This window comes from Crocodylus siamensis, chromosome 5 (assembly GCF_052110815.1).
Source record: "Crocodylus siamensis isolate JL-2025a chromosome 5, ASM5211081v1, whole genome shotgun sequence".
Classification (NCBI taxonomy): Eukaryota; Metazoa; Chordata; order Crocodylia; family Crocodylidae; genus Crocodylus; species Crocodylus siamensis.
The window spans coordinates 49,853,037-49,875,054 of record NC_143399.1 but is presented as its reverse complement, the minus strand read 5'-3'; the positions used below and the strand labels follow the sequence as shown (position 1 = coordinate 49,875,054).

The window sequence follows — 22,018 nt, the reverse complement described above, 5'->3', positions numbered from 1 at the left end:
GCTTTCCTCCACCATGCTGACTGGGCGGGGGGAGGTGGGGAAGAAGGAGGAGAGGGGAAGGGGGACATGCTCAAAAAAATCTTGAGTAAATAAAGGTAGTTGAAGATCTGTATTGTATTTCCCCTGCTCCTTGGATTTCCTAGCCATTGTGTTGCATATAAAGGTTTTACAACCAACAACTAAATACATGTAGGTCTACTCTGAAGAGAGCAGGTGATTAATGACATAACCACCAGCTTGGCAGGCAATTCCTCTTAATAGCAGAACAACAGATATCAGGTACAGTCTGCATTATCTGAAAAGATGACTTGGTATAGTTAGCCCAACTTTATGTAAAATTGAGACCTAACCAATTAAGAGAACCTCAAGCTCCGATTTGGACCTAGAACTATATACAACAGGTAAATAAAATTCTGGAAACTAACAGCTGTCTTGAAAAAGGCACTTACTAAGCATAAAAAAAAAGATTAAACAAGATAGACATTTTACTTTTTTTTCCCACAACTCAAATTATTTCATAAATCAGTGGGCATGTCTACACATGCATTTAGGCGCAGCTAAATTTAATGCACATTCATAGAATCATGGAACTGGAAGGGACCTGTAAGATCATCAAGTCTGGTCCCCTGCCATGGGCTGGAAGTTATTGGGCTCAGATGAGCTTGGCAAGGTGCCTGTCCAGTCTCATCTTGAACTCCTCCAAGGAGGGTGACTGCACCAGCTCTGCTGGGAGTGTGTTCCAGACTCTGGTGACCCACATTAAGTGGGTTTAGGCAGGCATCTACACACAGGCATTAAAACACATTATTAGCACTGTGTGTGGACTGATTTGGGAATGAAGTTAGTTCCGCGTCATGTCATACACAGAGTTAACAAACATGATTTAACATATCTACATGTGAACTTTAACTATTTGTGCTGAAATTTGGTACCTGCGTTTGCAAGCATCAAATTTAGGCGCAATTAGCTCAAAATTGTCATTTTAAAAGTGCATTAAGGGCACGTACGTGTAGACACATGCCCTAATGTGCCTTAAATTTAGGCTAATGGGCCTTCAAAGCATCCTGCGTAGACATGCCCAGCGATAAGAATCTTGAAAAACTTTGCAAACAAATCATGACCCTATTTTCTTTCCCCCCAAAATATTGTCCAACACGAGTAAGTCTTGGTCTTAAACAATCCAGATTACTTTTTTTTACACATTCAAAGACTTTTTTTTTTTCACTTTTTAAGAAGTATCTCTAAAAATTTAGACAGATAGCTTTTCCACTTACTTTTAATTAAACTAACTTATTTTAAAAAACTGAGAGATCAAAGGTTGTGTATTTGTGACCTGCATCTATTTTTTTCAAGCAAATTAAGGAAATAAAACGTATTCTTACTTTTATATTTGTTCCCCCCCCGTAATAAGCAATCCAGCAGTCTGAATTCAAGCTATTCTAAGTAAACATACCTACCAACATTCAGAAGGACAGCCAATGAGAGAAATTTCAGCATCTAACCTCTACCTGCTGCATACTGTGTCACAATGCCAATGTGATAACATTCAGCACCATCTCTAAACCTTTGAAATAAATGCTTTGGCCATCCTAGTGAACCAGAATCACAGAGTTACTCAAGACAAGATCCACATCTCAATCTCAGAATCATTTCCAACCACGCTCTCCAATTTCATGGGAGTACAGTGGGAAGAACAAAAAATTAAAAAAAAAACTTTATCTGCAACACAGATAAAAAAGACTACTTGCAAATTCCAGATTCTCCTCTTTATAGCTTTATTTTCTTTATATATCCATATGACTTTATGCCTATTCTAGGAGTAGAAATTTCAAAACAAGTTTGGAGGCTAGTGCCGATTACAAGTTAGCCCAAGAACAGTCAGTCTCTTAAAAGAATGTTTTAGCTACTTATGCAATTAATTGTTTTAAGGGCAATTGTTTTGCTCCTTCCATGAATTGAACAGCCCTTATAGGAAGAGATATTAGAGCAAAACTTCTACAATTTGAATTACTTGTACTAACCACAAGCCAACTATAAGGACTGTGTTACAATTCCTAGCCATAAACAAATACTTTGGCCAAAGTATCTACCAACTAAGCTATCACCATGAATATTGGTAGGTATGGTCACCCAAGTCAGTTTCTAGACTGATGGATTCCATGAATATGAAAGCAGATTGTGTATAAACAGGTGGTGGGCTAAACACACTTCAATTCACTGCAATTGCTCATAAAAAATTATTATGTTTCAAAAAACCAGTCTATAGCTGTAACAAAAGAGAAGCTCAGCACATAGAGGTTTAACAATGGTGGAGCCCAGTCTAAGATCTGCCTCTCTCACCCAAAGGACAAACGTATGTCCTGTTCACTACTGATCTAAACTACACTGCTTACAGAAAACTGCATAACTTAGACTGATTCTGCCTTGGGCTTTATGAATGGATGTACCTAGCTCTGGTACAACCCTGAGGGTACAGAAGTTAGTAATTTTTCTTCCAGTGTAAAAGTGGCCGCTCGGGGAGAAAAATAACTTGGGAATAACCCGAGTGAAGAGGTTTTCCAGAGAATATTTCTCAGGAGACAATGTCTGTATGGCAGCAGGTTCAGAGTCCTCCTCCAAAATCCCAGCATGCTTTGCTGGTTCTCCCCACTCTCCCCAAGGGAAAGGAACAGTATGCATCAGTCCCAGCCAAACAAGGAGAAGAACATGCCCGTTGAGCACTTTGGGCTGGAAATGCCCAGAGCTGAAGCAGTTAGGGGGTGTATTCCATTTCTGGCTTGATCCCTTCCTGAATCACAATGCAGCACCTGGATGCAGGGAAGCATACAAGCATACTTTCTGTCCAGCCTTCGTTGAGTTCAAATACAGCATAGGGGAGGGAAGGTTGGAGGACTGTTCTGTACATGGCACAAACCATTCCCCCACCTTCCCTGATGATCCCTGCCTACATTCACTTAAAAATAAATAAATAAATAAAGTCTGCAAAGATTTCTGCTAGGCTGTGTGCTGTAAGGTCCCTTGACTGCCCAGCATTTACCATGCAGGCTCATCGCTTTATTGTTTGAACTTTTGGACAGGTCAGGTTTTTCCACCCCCCCCTCAGGAAAACAAACCTAAGAGAGTTGTCCTGGATGATTTGAATGTATGCATGCAGCCACAGAGACTAACTTGTTCAGAGAGGCACCTCTAAGTAAGCCATCCTGCCCTGCATGACTTCAGAGCAGTGTAGCTATCTGCCTCTCTTTATTCATACAACAAGTAGTAATAGTTGATTTCCCCATGTAGAAAACAAAGCAAGAACAAGGAGTTTGGGGGTAGGGGGGGGATGGGAGAATCTCAAAGCAAGGGGACAATAGTAAGGGGATACAGAGCAAGAATGCAAGAGATGGGAACTCTGAAGATATGTGAAGACAAGAAAATGAGGGTGGCACATGATGCTGAGAGTATTGTACAAGTTTAGTGGTAGTCTAGCTTGTTTTACATTGTGCCATAAGCCAGGTAGCAGTCGTCAGCTAATAATGGTAAAGTGATGCCCCTCACTTGGCTTTACAAGATCCAAGAGATTTACTGTAACCCAGAAGCACTGAGTATTATCCAGTTTATTACAGAGGGGAGCCTTGAACATCACTAAAATGACATTTCATTTGTGGGGTTGAGCAATAGGTTTAACTAGTACTATCTGAAGAGAACTGAAAATATAGGTTTAAATGTGACAGGTTTTCTTACCTTTCAAATGCTGGCCATGAAGTCTCTTCACTAAGTTCTGAACCATCACTGCTACCTAGAACCAGAATGGATGATACTTTGAAACTACTTTATTCCTCATTTTATGCCATCTGTAGTCTAACTGTTCTAACTGGCATTTTCTTATGCTAAATATTAGGAGAAATAACCATGTAATACTTGTTACAGATAAAATGTTCACCTTAGTAATTTTTATTCTAAGAATCTGAGGTTAAAATATGAGGCATAGATCTGAAAAAGGGCTGGTTCTAGGCACCCACAATAAGCACAAATTTAAAAAGGAAGGTAACTAGTAAGGGAGGGATGGGTTCCCAAATTTTCATCCATCTATTTCATGCCTAGTAAAATGCTATTTAAAGGGGAATTATGTGCATTTTAAATGGCAAAGTACTTAGATACTGTAGAATGTAATGGAGCCCTGCCATGAGAAACTGCTTCCCATTAAAAGGCAAACACTCATAGGAATCTCCAATATCTTAAAGAATAATGACGACTTGGAAGACATGAAACAATTGTTTTAAGTTAAATTCCATTCATGGCTGTTATAAGGTTTAAATGTACTGCAAATTTTGATTATTCACATTCCAGGAGGATGAGATGCAAGGTCAGACATCAGAGCAACTATTTTGTCAAACAGCACATATGGGATGGAGTCAAAAGATGCCATAAAGATTAACAACTGAGCTATGAATATATGGAAGTGTCAAATTTGCAATTATAGTTTTAATTAAATCCCTCAGTCAGGCCTGAAAATAAACGTGTGCACTCATAAAACTTGCACCAATTTCTCTTCTCATATAGATTTTACTTTTTAGAGAATAAAGTTGCTGCTTAGGACTTCAGGAATTTGAAGTAGTTCATTTTTAAAAAGCCCTACATGCTGTTTTTCAGATCTTGATAACTTATGCATATTTTGGTTTTAACAGCTGAAACTAAGTACACATATACAAAACTCAAAACAGACCACTTTAAATCTTTAAAATAATACAATAACATCAAAATTATTTGTTTCAGTTATTTGTATTTATTAATTTGCCAGTGTGCTCGCTCTTAACTGCTTCTGTTTACATTAAGAGATTCTGAATTTGACAATCAACCTCATAGATAATATTATGCCCTTCCCCCTCCCCATACTGTCCAAACACTACACAACATTTAAAATATTTAACTCCAAAGAATCCATATGATGTGGGGAAGTACTGTTATCCTCATTTTACAAATGGGGAACTTTGGTGCAGATAGGCTAAGTGACCTGTCCAGAATCAACACAGGAAAATAGTACAAGTCCTGCTCTAATCAATGAACCATCCTTCTTTATCAACTGCAGCACAGCCAATGCTTCTTCTTACTGATCTACCTTTCTGGCTCTTCATGCTTCAGACTAGCCCTGTTTTCTACCCCAGCTACCAATCTTGCTCCCTACCTTCAAGCAATTTCTATTGCTCAGCACTAGCCCAGTCTCTCACCAGCCTATTCCCCTGGTTCCTCTAAACGGCACTGTGATTTCAGTGTCTCTGTGCTGCTTCTTGTTTACATGCTATATTATGGTATAAAAAGGAAGAGTGTCCCAGACCTGAGAATGATTCTCTTGGGTAAATTTTAGAATCTTATTAGGGAAATAGCCTAACTTGGGGGGCGAGTCTTAGAAGGGTAATTCATCTATAGGGTAATTACAGGTCTAACGCATGAAATCCACATCCAATATGGAAGCCTCTGCCAGGGAATAACAAAAGATGAAAATATAGGCTGAACTCCATGCTTCTGTACTGCATGCATATTTCTACATGAAAACATTTACCAGGCAGGCCACAGAAGGCATCACAGCAAAAATGAAGTAAACCCTAACAAGTCCAGGTGGATCTTTCTGATCTAAATACAAGCTAAAAATCACTTATATAGCTTCTGTAAAGATACCTGTTGTCCCTTCAACTTTACAGCATATGCCATGCAGAAAGTCAAAGTGTACATCTGAATGGCTTATTTCTATCCAAATAAAAAGACAACATCCTCACAACATGCAAAACATGGAGTCTCTTTTCACTAAGGGACGAAGGTAGTTTCAGGAAGAAAAGCAGCAACTGAATAGATTAGGTGGTGTGGAATTCAAAGACCACCTGAGAAGGAAATATATATGGATCAAATCTAAATGGAAGACCATTTAAGGTGGGTTCAGTCTGAAAGCCTGTATTTCATTTATACTTTTAGTAGGTGTGAGGGCCACCAAGGACTCAGTCTTCATTAAGCATGTAGTGTGTATCCAGAGATTCTACTCAGAAACCAATTCTCAGAGGATGTCCCATGATGGTGGGTGTTCCCAGCCTTCTGGGAAGATGTACATGAACCCCTTGAGGAACTTCAACACCAAAGATACTAGAGAATGACATAATCCCCTGAGAAAAGGAGGGTGGTTAGCAGATAGCACTGCTAAGTATACTCAGATTAAACTAAGGCCCCTACCACACGTTACATATATTATGCAATTTAATTGCACAATGATTTTAGACTAGTCACACATGCAAAGTAAGACCAGCCACAAGTGCAAAGTAATTAATATGCAATACATTTAGACCAGCCACACATGCAAAGTAATTATTATGCCATATAAAAGTCTATCCAGGTATAAAGGGAGTCAGCTACAAAGTTAGCACTTGAAAAGCTGTTAACAACTCTATACGTGGTTTCTGTCTAGCTTTACTTTGAGCATGTAGTTGGGCCCTAAGGAATATACTGTAGTGCTGCAGGCAGGCAGGCAGGCAGGCAGGCAGGCAGGCAGGCAGGCAGGCAGGCAGGCAGGCAGGCAGGCAGGCAGGCAGGCAGGCAGGCAGGCAGGCAGACACTCTTGTTTGGCTCTCATTAGTCTGCTTTAAGCAGGCTGACCACAAGGAAATAAGGGACAATTGGAACATCTGGGACATTGCCACGCCCTTACCCCACCCAAGTCAGCAGTGATGCCGCAGACAGTGACAGAGGCTGACAGGCAGCAGCATGGGTGGTACAGCAAGGAGGTGGCATACCATGCTGCTCTACCTCCCTGGTGGAACACAGCGCATGCCCCTGTGATTCTGGGATTCTTGCTTCAATTTTTACCAACTGGCTGGGACTGGGCTTTAAAATCCAGAACTGTCCCAGCCAAATAGGACATATGGTCCCCTTAACTTTAAGGGTGGCCACCCTGTGGTATGTGCACCACAAAAGGAACAAACAGCTTCTGTGTGGGGCACACAGCAGACCAGGGGGAGAACATGCAACAGTGAAACATGGGGCAAGGAGAAGAAAGCAGAACAGGAGATTTTCAGGGGCACAGGACAGGGAACAAAGCATAGCAGCCAGTTGGGCAAAGGAAAGGGATCAAAATGGCACTCGGGGGGGGGGGGCACTGTGAGACTAATTTGTGGCATACTTGCCAAAAAAGCTGGCCCCCCACTGGTCTACTTGAAGCAATATGTCCTGCACCACAGGACAACACCCTCTCTGGAATAGTCATCCAGACAACAAGGAGCTTAGGTTTATGGACAACTGGTCCAAGTGAAGGAAGGAGTCATTAAGATTAAGCAAGCAGAACTGGCTAACTTGATGGCCCATTGTCTTGACACATTCATTAGATCTTAGAACTAAAATTGCTTGATTCATGTGGGTGCTATCACAATAACCCAGACCTGGATCTTGTTTCCATTTCCTAAAGGCCCCAAGTAAAATAAGAACAGGATGAAAAGCACACATCAGGCCAGGAGTGCAGGAGAATAGAAAAGTATCTGATATGGAGCACTGACTCACTTCTCTTCTGGACCAAAACTGTGGGAACATAGTTGAACTTTAAAAGGTCCACCTTCAGAAACTATCATCAATTAAAAGACATCCTGTCCTAAGGACCATTTATAGCTTCCAGGTAGGGGCTGAGGTGAAACTGGTGAGGTGTATTGCTAGTATATTTACTATGAAGGTATAGAACCACCACCACTTCCAGAGGTGGATAGCTTCCTGACAAAAATTGCAGAGAGATCTTGTTCCTTCTAGCTGACATAGTAAACTGCTGCAGTTGTGATAGTGAACATACGAATCATTAAGGCTCCTACTTAGGGTAGGAATACCTTCCCATGCCAGTCCAATTGACCTGGGCTCCAGAATATGTATGTGCTATATCTTACCTGAACCTTCAGCTGATCTGTGTGGGCTTCTCACCTTTGAGTGGAGGTGTCCATAACAAGGATCTTTATCAGCAGCACCTGCAAAAAGGGTATCCTGCTGCATACTTGAGTCAGATCTATCCACCAGTCTAAAGAGTAAAGTTCTTCTGGAGTGACTGTAACTATCTATGCTGCATTTGTTTCAGATGCACAGATTTCAACCACCCCTGCAAGGACCTAAGTCAGAGTTTAGCACTCTGTATAAATGTACAGACATACTGAACTGTGCTCCTTTTTTCTCAGGATGGGATAGGACAGGAATGAGAAGAAATGGTTTATCATCATTTGGGACCTGTTAGAAAAAAGATATGCTAGTATTGACTCCAAAACTACTGAAGTGCCAATGAACTCTATGCTCAATCAAAGCTAGTACAGTGCAGAACATACAGAGAGTAATGAGGCTGCTAAAAAGCCTGGGTGTCTATCTCTTTTTCTCCATTGGGACTAGGAAATACTGGGAGGAGAATCTTTTGCCTATGACTGACTGGTGTGCCTGACAGGTTCATTCTCAATGACTCCCAGGTGCACCTGGCATCCAAACAAGACAACAATGCCCTCACAACATTTAGTTGCGTTTTACTGTGTGTTTATACAATGCCAAGCACAATGGGGTCACAATTCACCCATGGTCTGTGCCCTCCATTGATACAAATGAGAAAAATAAAGCAATCAGAACAGATGAAGTTCAGTTCCTGTAACTGACTACTTAAAAAGCTAATCCAAAGTGAACGTATAGCCATACTATGTAAATCAACTTAAAAGATGAATGGGCAGAACTCCCAAGGTGTCACAGACCAGACAAAGTGAAAACCACACTTGTGTTTCAGTTAAGTAATTCAGATAATTAAATATTTTTGTCTTATCACAAGCGCTCTTAAAATTTTAAAATACTTGTTATTGAATAATTTATTTGAACCCTATATGCTCACATACTTTCAAGTAGAGCTGCTAGCTAGCATTTATCTTAAATGTTGTTTCCTTTGAAATTAATCTCAGAATTTTCCTTCTTTAAGACTTATGTCACCATCTTACAATGCCAATTCCACGGTGTTCTACGTGCTCTTTGAGTCTCTCCATGACATCAGTTGTTTAGCACTTCAATGTTTAATGTCTATTTTAAACCTTATTATTACATGAATCTAGTTAAAGCAAGTTTAGTGCAATTAGTACAATATTTGGGGGGCTGAATCTTGTGGCCTTCATATATCTGACATCAGTCATATCTGACATCCACCATCTATAAATCATTCAGATGAACTTCAGTGTTGATTCTGTACAGTTACATTTTTTAAAAATTAAACTATTTCTTCTTATGAGATGCTTTCTGGTAAGAACCATCCCAGCACTGCCAATCAGACTTTACATTAAAAGACTCATTACAAATCATTCAAAAGGTAAATTTATTTTATTTATATGTTCCCCACCTATTTCCATCTTTTCCAGATGGTTACAATTTTATCTGATCTGTACTACTTAAAAGTAACAAAGGTGCACATGAGCCTAATCCACTCCCCCGGCATTTCATCTTCATGAGTTTAATTTTTTTTTTTTGAGCAAAAGGAATTGTGTATACACTACTGGGAAAAATCCCATATCCATAATGGTGACAAAAAAGGATAATCAAAAAATGTCTTTAAATTTGTTAGCCAGCTAACTAAATTTTGTTTCAACAATATTAATTACACTATTAAACTATTCTTTCAATACTTTTTGAAAACAATCCCCTTAAATTATTCCTTAGGATCAGACAAACGTCAGGTTGGAAGGGACCTCACATGGTCATCTAGTCCAGCCCCTGCTCAAGGCAGGATTGTCCCCTACTAAACCATTCCTTCTATATGGTACTATATACTTTTTCTTTCCAATTATCTTAAAGGTTAATCTTCATGGCTCCTGGTAGCTAGTTTTAACACTTCAATTAACTACACTCCTAAATGCTTTGATACTTAGGAACTATGCATCTACAAACAAACATCTTACTAGTTTTCCATAATGCTCAAAAGTACTGGACTGGGAATTGCAAGAAACCTATACAGGCTTCTGAAAAATTGGGTTCACATCCTTATCTACTACTTTGTGATGTAAAAAGGTTGGATGAAAATGGTTGGGTTTTGTTTTTTTTGTTATTTTAAATGCGTTATAAATATCAGTAATATCAAGTTGCATTTCCCTGCATTTTACTGGGGGACCTTTCAAACATTTTAGTTTTGTTTACTGGGAGTTCTAATACCTTAGCTGAAAGCATGAGGATACCAAATCTTTAACACAGACTTCCTTTATCCAAAAGTTAGTGACTGAAGTTAAACAGGTGTTAACATAAACAAACCAACTCCAGAGTTTCAAAAATATTCAGATTAAAAATTCTTTCCTCTCTCGATCTTCAACTCACACTCTCTTGGTTCCTATTATACCATTTTTATAGTGCTCTAATCACCATAGTAAGTCTGGAGCCTATAGAAAATGTGAATTTCTAATGTAAAAGACAAGCCATAGGAGACCCACTTCTTAGAACAACACATTTTACTTATATTTATCCATTATGAAGGAATGAAGATGCAACCTAACTTTGGGGCCAGATCTTTGGTTAATATAAATGGACACAGATCTGATAAAATTAGGGAAGGAACCAACCTACTCTAGGTGAAGTTTCAACTTGCTCTCCCAACAATATTTTAACTATTTCAACCACTAAGAACTTACCTATACTGTATGTTATTTTTACTTTAATTAGCTACTTTACAAAGACATACACTGAGTAAAATTTATAGCTTGCAAATTCCATTAGTTCCAAAGAGAAACAAATTTGGCTGATTACATGTCATAGTCCGGTCTGATTTATAAAACAGCCACATCACTAAATCCTAACTGTGTCAATTTTAGCACCATATTTTAATGAATATATAGTGGGGGTGCTCAGTGCCCAGCCTGTGGACTAGATCTGGCCCCTCGTGCCATGCAATCTGTCCCACAGCGTTCTCCACTTATCCCTGGGGAACCTGAAGGCTGTGGTCCTGTGCAGCAGAAGAGGCATACAAGGTGGCATGGGGCCCAATCTCAGCATGTGGGGCCAGGCAAGGGCAGCCCCAGGGTCCAATACTGATAAGCAGGGGCAGCACAGAGCCCAATCCAGACCGTGGACCAGTCCCATGCCATTTATCTGGCCCACAAGGCAAACACCTTGAGCACCACTGACATATAGAGTAGCTTTGTTTCTTTCTTCTGATTGTCTTTACATATTATACTCTTGCAGACTCCCAAACAGTGATCTCATATTATGAAGCAGGATATTGGAATCTTAACTGAATAATGATCAGAAAGCTTTCTTGCAAAAGGAAACATCTAGAACAGTGGTTTTCAACACTTCTTTTTATTTGGAGACCCCTTTGGAAATTTCAAATGGAGGTAACAACGCCTCTGAATTATAAGCGTGGTTATTCACATACTTTTTATTGAGTATAGTCATCTTTTGTGGACCTGTTTGAAAAAAGTATGCAGACCCCCAGTGGTCTGCAGACCACAGGTTGAAAACCACTGATCTAGATGTCTCTCATTTTGTGTTTTATTATAGCTTGTACTCCATGCATCAGGCACATAAATGGCTGTGACAGGAATGTTTCTAAACAATATGCAGAAGCAACCTAAGATTCTGGGTGGAACTAGACTTTGTTTTTTACTCTTTTGGCATAAACTACAAGTAATCTAGATAAAACATCAAATTATTTATTCTTCTCTAACTACAAGGAAAGATCCTATGTACTGAGCATACATGCATTGCTTTTCAAATCATGCCATTTTAAGCTGTGGGGGGTGCAACAGGGGAGCTAGGGGCTCCTGTTACTTTAAGGGAGAAGCTGCTACAGGGATGTCCTCAGGTGGGTGAAGACTGCACTGCAGGGAGTAGACAGACAGGAACCCACAGGCAGTAAGTGCCCATTGCAGAGCTAGCAGCCTACCAACAGAACAGGGCAGAGCCCCGGTTAGGCAGCAAGAACACTGGAGTAAGCTACTCTGGAGGCTAAGGGAGCAGGAAGAGCCTGGGGATATAAGCCTGGCCCCAGTGGCAGAGGGGAGTGCAGCCCTGAACTCAATAGCAAGAGAAGCTCCTGCCAGCTGAGGCTGGTGGGGAGTGAGAGCTGTAAGTTCTAGCAGATGCTCACAAGGCTGAGAGCCAGAGAGTAGGAAGTAGTATAACAACTTGGGGGCAGGGAGCTGTCTTTGAGTTTAAAGGGGTTGCTTGAACTTTTGTTCTAGTTTGAAACTGGAGGACTGGTTCGGATACAAGGGGTGGAAAGGTGGCCACAGGGGTGCTTGAGGAACACACTAGGTTTTGAGCCCTGCCAGAGGTGATGAGTGCCCAGAGGCACTGATGGGAACAAAGGAGGCCTTGATTAGGGCTTGAGGAACAGGGCTGGAGGCCAGCTGGATACAGAAGGAACCCATTGGCCAAAGGCGGCTAGGGCTCACTTGGGGACCCTGGGACAGCCTCCCTTCTACAGCAAAAAATAATTTCATCAAGGCATGGCAAGAAAGTGGGGGGAGAAAGAGTACCTTGAGGAGCCAAAAGGGGGCATCATGGAAAAAGGAACTTGAATAATATAAAACTCCAAAACAGGTCTTGAAAAATAAATTAAGCAGAGGTATGAGAAAGACCTCATCCCCATGAAAAGTCATATAAGGTAAACTTATCATTAATGTATTAATTTCCCCTAATATGAGCACTGAAATAAAACCAAGCTTTTCATAAAAAGATGTTAAAACAAAAAACACATGACTAATGGTTTAAAAGGTAGTTTTCATCATTCCCGCCACAACATTTAGCTCCCTCTAAGGTGGAAGCTCTTTCAAAAGAAACAAACTCTGACCCTTTTAAAAATCTGGTAACCTTGGAATGTGAAACTCCCTCGTATTCTTGGATTTACTGATGATAAACAGATAACTGTTAAGTGAACTTTTACTGAACTAAAAGTGCTTCCAATTATAACAAAAGCAAATAATCCAAAATAAGTGGGATGTCTGCAACAAATAGCATTATTTGATGTTTCTACGCCCAAAAAAAATCTTTTTCCATTTGACACTGTGTTTCTAAGTCAGTTCTGCTACTACTAAAGATATTCTAGTCTAATTAGGATGGATTTTTCTATGTTGGTCAAGCAGCAACAGGCCCATCTGAACTATAATTCCCTTAATCTGTGACTGGGGGTGGAATAAAAAGTAAGCAGCATCTAAATAGACTGACTGCCTTCATAACACTAGGCACCAGAGTTATCTGAGCTAAAGATGCAAATGGGACCATACATGCTACATCCTCCTTGAGCTGTCTTAGAGTTTGACATACTTATGCCAGGCCCATCAAAATCACCCTGCCCCTGGGCCAAACTTGGATTATGGGATTCTGTGGCAGCAGGGCGAGTGGCACCCACCAGTTGTTGTTAACACAGCTGCTGCTCCACTGCCCCTGAAACTGGTTGTGGCCAATGCTTTTCATTTCTGTGTTGGACCCTGCTCCTATTCTCTGCCCCTGAATTCCAGACTCCTCTAGGAGCCCTGCAAGCCAGATGGCAGCTCCATGGGTCAGATCTGGCCTGTGGGCCATACTTTTAATACCCTTTTCATTGATCTACACAATCAATGGGTATGCAATGATGTCTTTATGGATCATGCATATGTACTGTTTGTAGGCCCAGAACACTAGCTCATTTCATTCCAAAGTAAACCCTTTGCTGAAGTTAAGCAACCTATCACCAGCTTCCTTGCCACATACCAGTGAAGTACTATAATAGTCCTTATATGAGCAGCTATTTCAGGAGGCAGGCCATCTGTCCACTCAGGACACCAGTGTAACTTACATCAATGCACAAAACTGATGAAAATTACACTGATATTAATATGCCAAGTGGTACACCCATGGATAAATAACTCAGTAGTACACACATTTTTGGCATTCTGAAATATCTGAAAATTATATGATCATTCCCACAGATAAACTGACTTAAATACTTGACATGGCATGACTTCTGAAACTTGCGAGCTAGAATTTAAATCTACAATTGACAATTTACTAACACATTGTCAATAAAGATCTGTAACTCAGGACAGAACGTTTTAATTTGGCATGATTAAAATAAAGAATTCACTTGGGGAAAAACATCTTGGCAGATAATGGGATACAATGTTTTGGTATACTATTAAAACAAGCTTAAAAATAATCTTATTATTTCCTATAATCTGTCAACTTTTAGTTCAGTTCATACTATTTATTCTGCCATTTCATACTTATATTTATTCTAAAATGCTATTACTTGTACTTCTGCTGGCACACACCCTCAAGTCAACTGTACTAAAAGATATATTATAACACTTTCTTAGAAAGATTTCTCACCTATTGAAATTCCACTAGAAAGGGTAGAGCTTTCCGCCTGCCCTCTGGATGGGGCATGAGGTTCCATGACACTGTCATCCAATAGGTGTCTTGGTCCTGCGTTAGGAAATGTTGCACTTTTAAATTCTGCCGTGTTCATTTTATGTATGAAACTGGGAATAAATAAGGACAGAAAGATTTTTCTCAATAAATTTCAATAGCCAGTGCTTCAAGGTATTGAAAGATAGTGTGTAGTTTTTCATGGTACCCCTTGACAGAACTGGGGACTCACTGATGAAGTAAAAATATAGTAGTATTTGTCTGGGTCCTTAGTATTGAAAACTGGTACAATACTCCTGAGAACAGAGGAGAGAGGACAGGAAATGAAAGTGAGAATACTTAAATTTCAATACAAGAGCTCTTACAATTGAAAAGCTTCATGTATTATATGTGATAAGCCAAAATGAGATCATGTTAGACTAGCTGTTGCACAGATGAACTTCAGATTTTTATCCTAATTCTTAAAATATGCAGTTCTTCTGTGGTTTCACAAAGAGCTGAACTGCAGAAGATTCACGGTTTTCCTTCTTAAGATGACAAGGAAAACAAGGAGACACTGACAGTCTATTTTCAAAAGAAAGCTAAAAGATTTGCTCAAATATGCTATGCATTTCACTGATGCCTAAAAAACCTGACACTGACGTACAAAAATACAGTGCTATGGGGTGCACAGGCATACATAACCTCTGGCTGAAATGCAGCTAAGTCATCACAAAGGTGCACTCCCCAGCCAGGCTGCTCCTTAGCTCTCCCTGCCCCAAGGAATCCTGTCCGAGTTGGACAGGCTCCGTGATGAACTTATTCAAATCAGCTGTTGCTGCCATGGCAACACCTGATCCTGCTACCCAAATGCCTCCGTTTGAAACGGTAGCTTTTTGTCATGGATCTGCTGTTCTTGTGGTGAATTTGCCATTTCTAAAGCACAACACATGAACATGTGGATGCTGGCTTTTCATCACACTGAAAGTGTATGTACTACAACAAATGTGATGACTTTTGATGACCTCTGTAACCTCCAAGAAAAGGGTAAGTGATAGAAGAGATGTACCTTAGAGTTCTTTTGCTGCATTTGAGTGTCTACAAACACTGTAGTCAAAATGAGCAGTAATGTGAACATGATTTTTATTCAACTCTTTTAATATAAAACAATCAAAGCTTCATGAAGAAAGAAAGAGGAGCCTGCTTTCTCCCCAAGAATAGTAAATACAGGCCCAAAGGACAGAACGTTTCAATGATGCAGAAACCACAAGCAGAATAAAAAGGGGTATGAAGTCACACTGATGTGACACTTCACAGGTAGCTTGGTGGAAATTGCTATTTTTAGAAATCAAGCTACAAGGATGTTTCAGAAAGTAATGGCAATTTTGAAATACAACCAATTTCATGTGCAATAAACGTGAAATTACATAGCAGTGGGGAACATTAATGGCAAGATTGTCAAACACACGCATCATTTATGACCATGAAGAGTGATGGTGTGGTTCAGTAGATGATCATTGCATACAAAATGGTTTTATTTCAGAACTGCCCTTACGCCCAAAATGCCCTGCTATGTTTTAACCAAGGAGGCTAACACTGTAAAAGACCATATAAAATACCCTAAGAAACAGAAGTCACAACTAAAAGGCTTTATTCTAACATTGGACAAAGTATGAAGTCTTCCTACAGGTCATAAAGCCAATCTTCGAAAGTCCACTAAGGAGGGTAGAGACAAGTACAGAGACTTAATTCGATGACTAGCTGCCAGTCATGGGAGCCTCATATCATCTATAGACCTGCGTATCAGTATCACGGTAATAAATCTACTTGGAGGCTCTAGAGATCACCTGGGGCAGAACATGTGTGAGAATTGCTTCGACGTTTGATATAATTAATAGATCCTCCAAAAAAAGGGATTTATTACATACCAATTTTTTTTTTGGGGGGTACTGTACAAAAAATTGAGAAGGACAAATATGTAAAACAAAAGGAAATTTTTCTCTTTCCATTCTTTTGATGGAGAGGAGCACATTGTGTATATATTTTGTTTTTCAACAGCAATTGAGAGGAAAGGACTTGAAGTTTCATATGACCAAGGACAGGTAACTTAACATAGTGCTTACATAAAAGAGCAGATGAATCCATTTTCAAACAATAAAAGCTGAATGCATTTTACAAAAGCCCCTCATAAGTAGACAGGCACAACAGAAGAAAGACATTAGAGAGTTAATTATAACCAGAGAGTGAATAAAAGACATTGATATTAATTGCTAACAAAATGTCTGTTAGGGGGTTTTTTGCTGATATTACTTGGTCACAATTTAAAATCTGTCACTGAAATATTCTGTATTAACTGAGTTAAGTCAGTTATATTAGCTATGATTAAAAGAAAGCTTGTTTAGTTGAGAAATATTATACAAGATATGACAGATTAAGAATTTCATTTGCTCTATTCTCACAGTGTCAAAAAGTGAACAAAACCAGGCTTGTTACAACCTCTTAAAATCACATATGTATAAACACTTTTAAAAAAATACACAACTGAAGATGCATGTTTTCATTCAAATGTATAATGTGGAAATCCAGGTTAGGAAAGTAAACTAAGAAAGAGTTGTTTCATTTTTCCTTGCGCCTCTCCAGACATGCAGGTAAAAGGTGTGACAGGATCTGATGCAAGATCCACATAACTGCACTTCCTGCCATGCCTCACATGAGAGAGGCAGGAGGCATGACTGTGGGATCCCATATCAAACCACATCACACCTTACTGACAGTACAGGGAGAGCCCCAGATTATGATACTGGACTCCCCTTGAACCAGCAAGTGGCAAGCTCCCATGGCTGGGAGCCCCCTCAGCTAAACAGGGCTCCCTGCTGTGGGGGTGCACCATGCGTCCCCATGGCTGGGAGTCCCATCAGCTGAACCAGGCTCTCAGCTGCAGAAATGTATCAGATGTCTGATGTGTCTCCACAGCTGGGAGCCTGGCTCAGCTGACGGGACCTCCAGCCATGGGGTTCCCTCTGGCCACATGTTCATTTAATGGTGTGACAGGAACCAGCCACAAAGGTATTACACATTTTTTGTGGAATAACTTTGTGGCTTATTACTCTTTTTATTATCACATTAATTGATTAAATGTGTGGCCAGGTCACAACTTAAGATAAAATTAACTTATTAATCACATCTTAAATGTAATGTGTGGCCAGGGTGTTTCAGTCAGACCCTCTTATGAAATAGAACTGCAAAGAATACAGTATGTTTTTGGTGGTATACCATTTCTCAATTTAGGCTGCAATTAGAAAAGCCAGATACTGACCAACTCCAAATCCTTCCCCCAGCCTACTTCATCATTCCCCCCACCCCCAACCCAAGGATTACATTCTCTGTAGTAAAACTTCGATACATACAATTTTGTCATTGGCTAGCACTTTTCCAATATCAAGCAGCAAGATGTTATGTTTGAAAACTGATGATTAACAATAAACAAACTCTTACTAGCTACTTTTCCAACTCAAAAGCAGAATAATTGGTTGCATTTTGTGGTTTCTTAGAGTAAAATTTGTAATGAAAGTAATTTCCTTTAAATGAAAATCTTTGGTATTAGAAGGCAATGCAGTATGTGAATATACTTTACAATTTAAATATTAAGTTGAATAAAATACTGACTTGTACCCCAAACTGTGACACTTTCTATGCCCATGTGGTATCAGGTTCCTAGGTGATGGGGGGGTTGGTGGTAGCAGTGCTCCTTCAGCAGCAACATTTTTCCTTCCACTTTGTGGAGATGCTCCCACTTCAGAGCCTATGAACAACAGAAAAATAGGAATTTCCAACTGAGCAGAATAAATATCATTATGACAATCTCTAATGCAGGGGCGGGCAAAATATGGTCCGCAGGCTGCATCTGGCCCACCAAGCCATTCTATCCAGCCCACAGGGCCCCTAAAAAATTTAGAAAAATTGATATTCATCTGCTCCTGGCTGCCTGTCAAAGGTAACAGGAGCTAAGGGCAGTAGGACCCAGGGAAAGCCAGCAGGTCTCAGCAGCAAGGTCAACCCAGCCCTGCCCCCTCTCATCTCAGTCTCCTCCCTCCCCCTCCCAACGTAAGCCTCTTCCTGCTGCAGCATGCATCACTGGATCACAGGGCTCATGCCAGTACCCCCAAAGCCAGGAGCGAAAGGATGTGTGTGCGCATGTGCGTGTGTGTGCATGTGCGCACACACACGTGTCCCTGCAGTGAGGGAGGAGAGAGAGAGAGAGAACGCAATAAGGGAGGGAGAGGACTGTGTGTGTGTGTCCCCCACATGTGCACCCCACCATACACATGCATCCACACCCCCTCACCCTGCCATTCACAGAACCCCCCCAAGCCCACACCCCCTCATACCTCCACACACAGCCCTGCACAAACCCCATACCCACCCACATATCCACGCACACACATGCACATGCTCCCTCACCCCACTCACAGCCTATACATATGCCCCATGCCCTAAACCAATGTTCCCTCTAAGGAGTAGTGGTCCGGGAATGCGCTGCTTCAGTCCAACCTCCCTCTTTCAGCACAGTCCACTGGTTAGTGTCCCACAGTAAGGTAAAATTGATGCTGTGGCCCAGCCATGGGCCGGACACAATCAATTGATAGAACTGAAAGGGGAGCACCGGGGCCAGCATGGGACACTTACTGAAGGTAAGCTCCTCACTCTTCAAGCAGGGCAGGCAGCAGCTCCTCTCCGAAATGAGGCAAGGCAGGGCTTGGGCTGGTGTGGGGTCCGCCGGCTCCAGGGAAATGCTCCACTCCTCAGCCCTGATGCCATGTGCCTCCTTGCTCCCCGAAGCAATACGTGGGGGTGGAACAATTCTCCAGAGCCAGCAGAGTCCATGCCAGCCCCCAGCCCCTGCCTTGGGGAGGAGCCACTGTCTGCCCTGCATAAGGAGTGACAAGCTTACCTTTGGCAAGTGTCCCACGCCGGCCTTGGTGCCTCTGCTGCACTCCAAACCCAGCTCCTCTCTGGGCAGGTGCATGGCTTTAAAAAGTTGGTGCACAGCAAGATTTTTATTTGTGCTCAGCTGCGCATGCACACAGCTTAGAGGGAACCTTGTCCTAAACCCCACCAATATGTAAGAGTAAGACTTCATTTTGAGCTATTGTGCAATCACCTCTGTGTACACTATACAAACACATGTAAATCAGGACAATTAAAAAAAAAAAAAAATCAAATTAATGAATGCTGTAGATGTTCATTTTTTAGAATATAATTTGGTATTTGTCTGGTCCTGAGATGGCAAAACCACTTGCTGAAAGGAGTACTTCTGGGGGCAAGGAGAGGGACTTCTGGTGGCAAAGGCTGGGGGTTAGGGGGCAGGACTTCTGGTCACAAGATAGCAATCAAGGGACAAAGCACCTGTCAAGGGGTGGAACACCTGTCAAAGGGCAGGGCTACCCATACAGCCCTCAACAGCTTGCCAAAAAACTCAGTAAGCGGCCCTTTGCCCAAAATAATTGCCCACCCCTGTTAATTTATTCCTCAGCCTCCAAGAATATATAGGGTTGGTATCTTTTTAATACATGTACAAGATTAGTATGGAGAATGGCAATGGCATTTTATTAGAAAATATGTATAAAAGAGCAGTTCTTGTTTAAATCTAAGATGGAATTATTACAAGTAGTCAATAATTAACAATAAGAATATAAAATATTGGAGTTTTAAAATACACACACACACACACACACTTCCTTTAGAAAATTAACATGTCTTTTGAAGTATTGTGACAAAGGAAGCACCTGGAAGGAATAAGATGAAAATAAATCTTTTCACTTTTATAATGCTGTTATTATTATAAACATAATAATGTTGTAAAACAAAATTTTTTCTCCCTGAGAGAGCATGAGGCAATTCTAATTGCTATTCGATGTCAGTTTTAATTTTTTCTGATCAATACAATGAACATGATAAAAACCAGATAATTACATATACTGAGCTGGCAACTCTGCAGGGAACTAGCAAATGGAGAAGGTGGACTGGGAAAATGACTGTGGTGGATATATAAAGAACACATATGTATGTGTGTTCAAAAGCCACAACTTAGATTTTTCTTTTGTATTATATGTAGCCTTATTGTTTTTAATGCAACAGTCCCCATTTTGATTTCTTGACAGGAAAGACTTTGCACACAATATTAAAACTTTGGTATTCAGTTGCAGAGAAGTCAGACAATTCAGATTCAGAATTCTAATAGCAAATCTAATTCCATTTCTCTCCTTATATAAATAGTGTTAAGAACAGTAGATCATCATCTCATCTGACCCCAATACAATTTTTAATTTTAATTGCATCTTGCAACCCCAGACATACTTGTATAGCACAGAATTTCCACTTACTGCATACCTTCAAGGTGAATTTTAATAATTTTCTCCTTGACAAATGTGTATAGTTTAAAAATGTTTTATTCTAAATGAATTAAATATGGATGACTTCAAAGCATTTAAAATGACTAATGTCCTGACTTGGGGGGTAATACCAGTTAATTTAGAAAACCTGAACCTTTTGCTAATTAACTGTTATGTTTAGTAACATTGCTTTTATAAAGACAACAGAAGAAATCCCTTAAATTACTAAAACTTCCTAAACAAATAATTTTACTTGGTTAAGACCTGAATTTTCAAAAAAAGTTCATTAGGAATACAACTCCCAATGAAAAATAAAATCAATGCGAGTTGTTAGGTTCTTTTGATAATCCCATTCTAAAACAAAACTTTAAATGGGACTAATTTACATAAGAGCTTTTCTGTGTAGAGATAAGAAATATACATTTAACAGTTCTTAATCTTGTACATCATGCATATCCTAACATATTACCAGAAGAATACTAAAAGAGCAAAATAATCAAGATGTTGACTCAATTTTCTACAAGAAGTAGGCTCTCCCTTAAAATTCTAAATATGATCTCCATCCTGTTTTACTTCTTGGAAAATTTCTTATCATAAAAATCATAGAAAGTTAGGGTTGGAAGGAACCTCAGGAGGTCATCTAGTACAGTGGTTCCCAACCTTTGCAGACCATGGACTGGCGAACTGCAGTCCAGAAGTGACTGGTATACAGCGGAATGGCAGCCAACCCTTTTTTATACTGATTAGCAGCAGCCAACCATTGTATACTCAATATAAAAACAGGCTGGCTGCCGCTCCACAGCATGCTGGTCACTTCCAGACTTCCAGTCCGGAAGCCAAACTTCTTGCGAACTGGCAGCCAACCCCTCGTGGTCCAGTACTGAGCCACGGCTCGGAAGTTGGGAACCAATGATCTTGTCCAACCCCCTGCTCAAAGCAGGACCATCCCCAACTAGGTCATCCCAGCCAAAGCTTTGTCTACCTGTGTCTTGAAATCCTCCAAAGATAGAGATGCCAAAACCTTTCTGGGTAACTTGTTGCAGTGTTTTATTGCCTTTCTGTGAGAAAGTTCTTCCTAATAGCCAACCTAAACTTCCCTTGCTGCAACTTGAGATAGCAGTGGCAGATGACAGGACAAGGAGCAACTGAAAAGAATCCACATCCATCCCCCTCCGAAACCCGCCTCATCTCTCCTCAGTCCTCTCCTCCCCAAACCAAACAAGCCCAGCTCCCTCAGCCCCACCCCACAGCCCATGCGCCCCAGCCTCCCCGACATTCCTACTGCCCTCTGCTGGACTCCC

General features: G+C 40.6%; 1 protein-coding gene across 6 annotated transcripts in view; it reads right to left on the bottom strand.

The window, feature by feature from the left end:
• The window catches only part of RALGPS2 (Ral GEF with PH domain and SH3 binding motif 2), a 238,615-nt gene that overhangs the window by 37,368 nt on the left and 179,229 nt on the right, over positions 1 to 22,018 (bottom strand). For 2 of the 6 annotated variants that reach the window (XM_090047437.1, XM_090047440.1), the window contains exons 12-15: positions 17,992 to 18,127; positions 14,308 to 14,459; positions 7,890 to 7,967; positions 3,727 to 3,781 (exon numbers count right to left, since the gene is read on the bottom strand). In XM_090047437.1, the coding sequence (XP_089903563.1) occupies positions 3,727 to 3,781; positions 7,890 to 7,967; positions 14,308 to 14,459; positions 17,992 to 18,127 (421 nt within the window). The remainder of the gene's footprint in view (positions 1 to 3,726; positions 3,782 to 7,889; positions 7,968 to 14,307; positions 14,460 to 17,991; positions 18,128 to 22,018) is intronic. The other 4 variants (XM_090047439.1, XM_090047441.1, XM_090047438.1 and 1 more) reach the window with 3 other exon arrangements.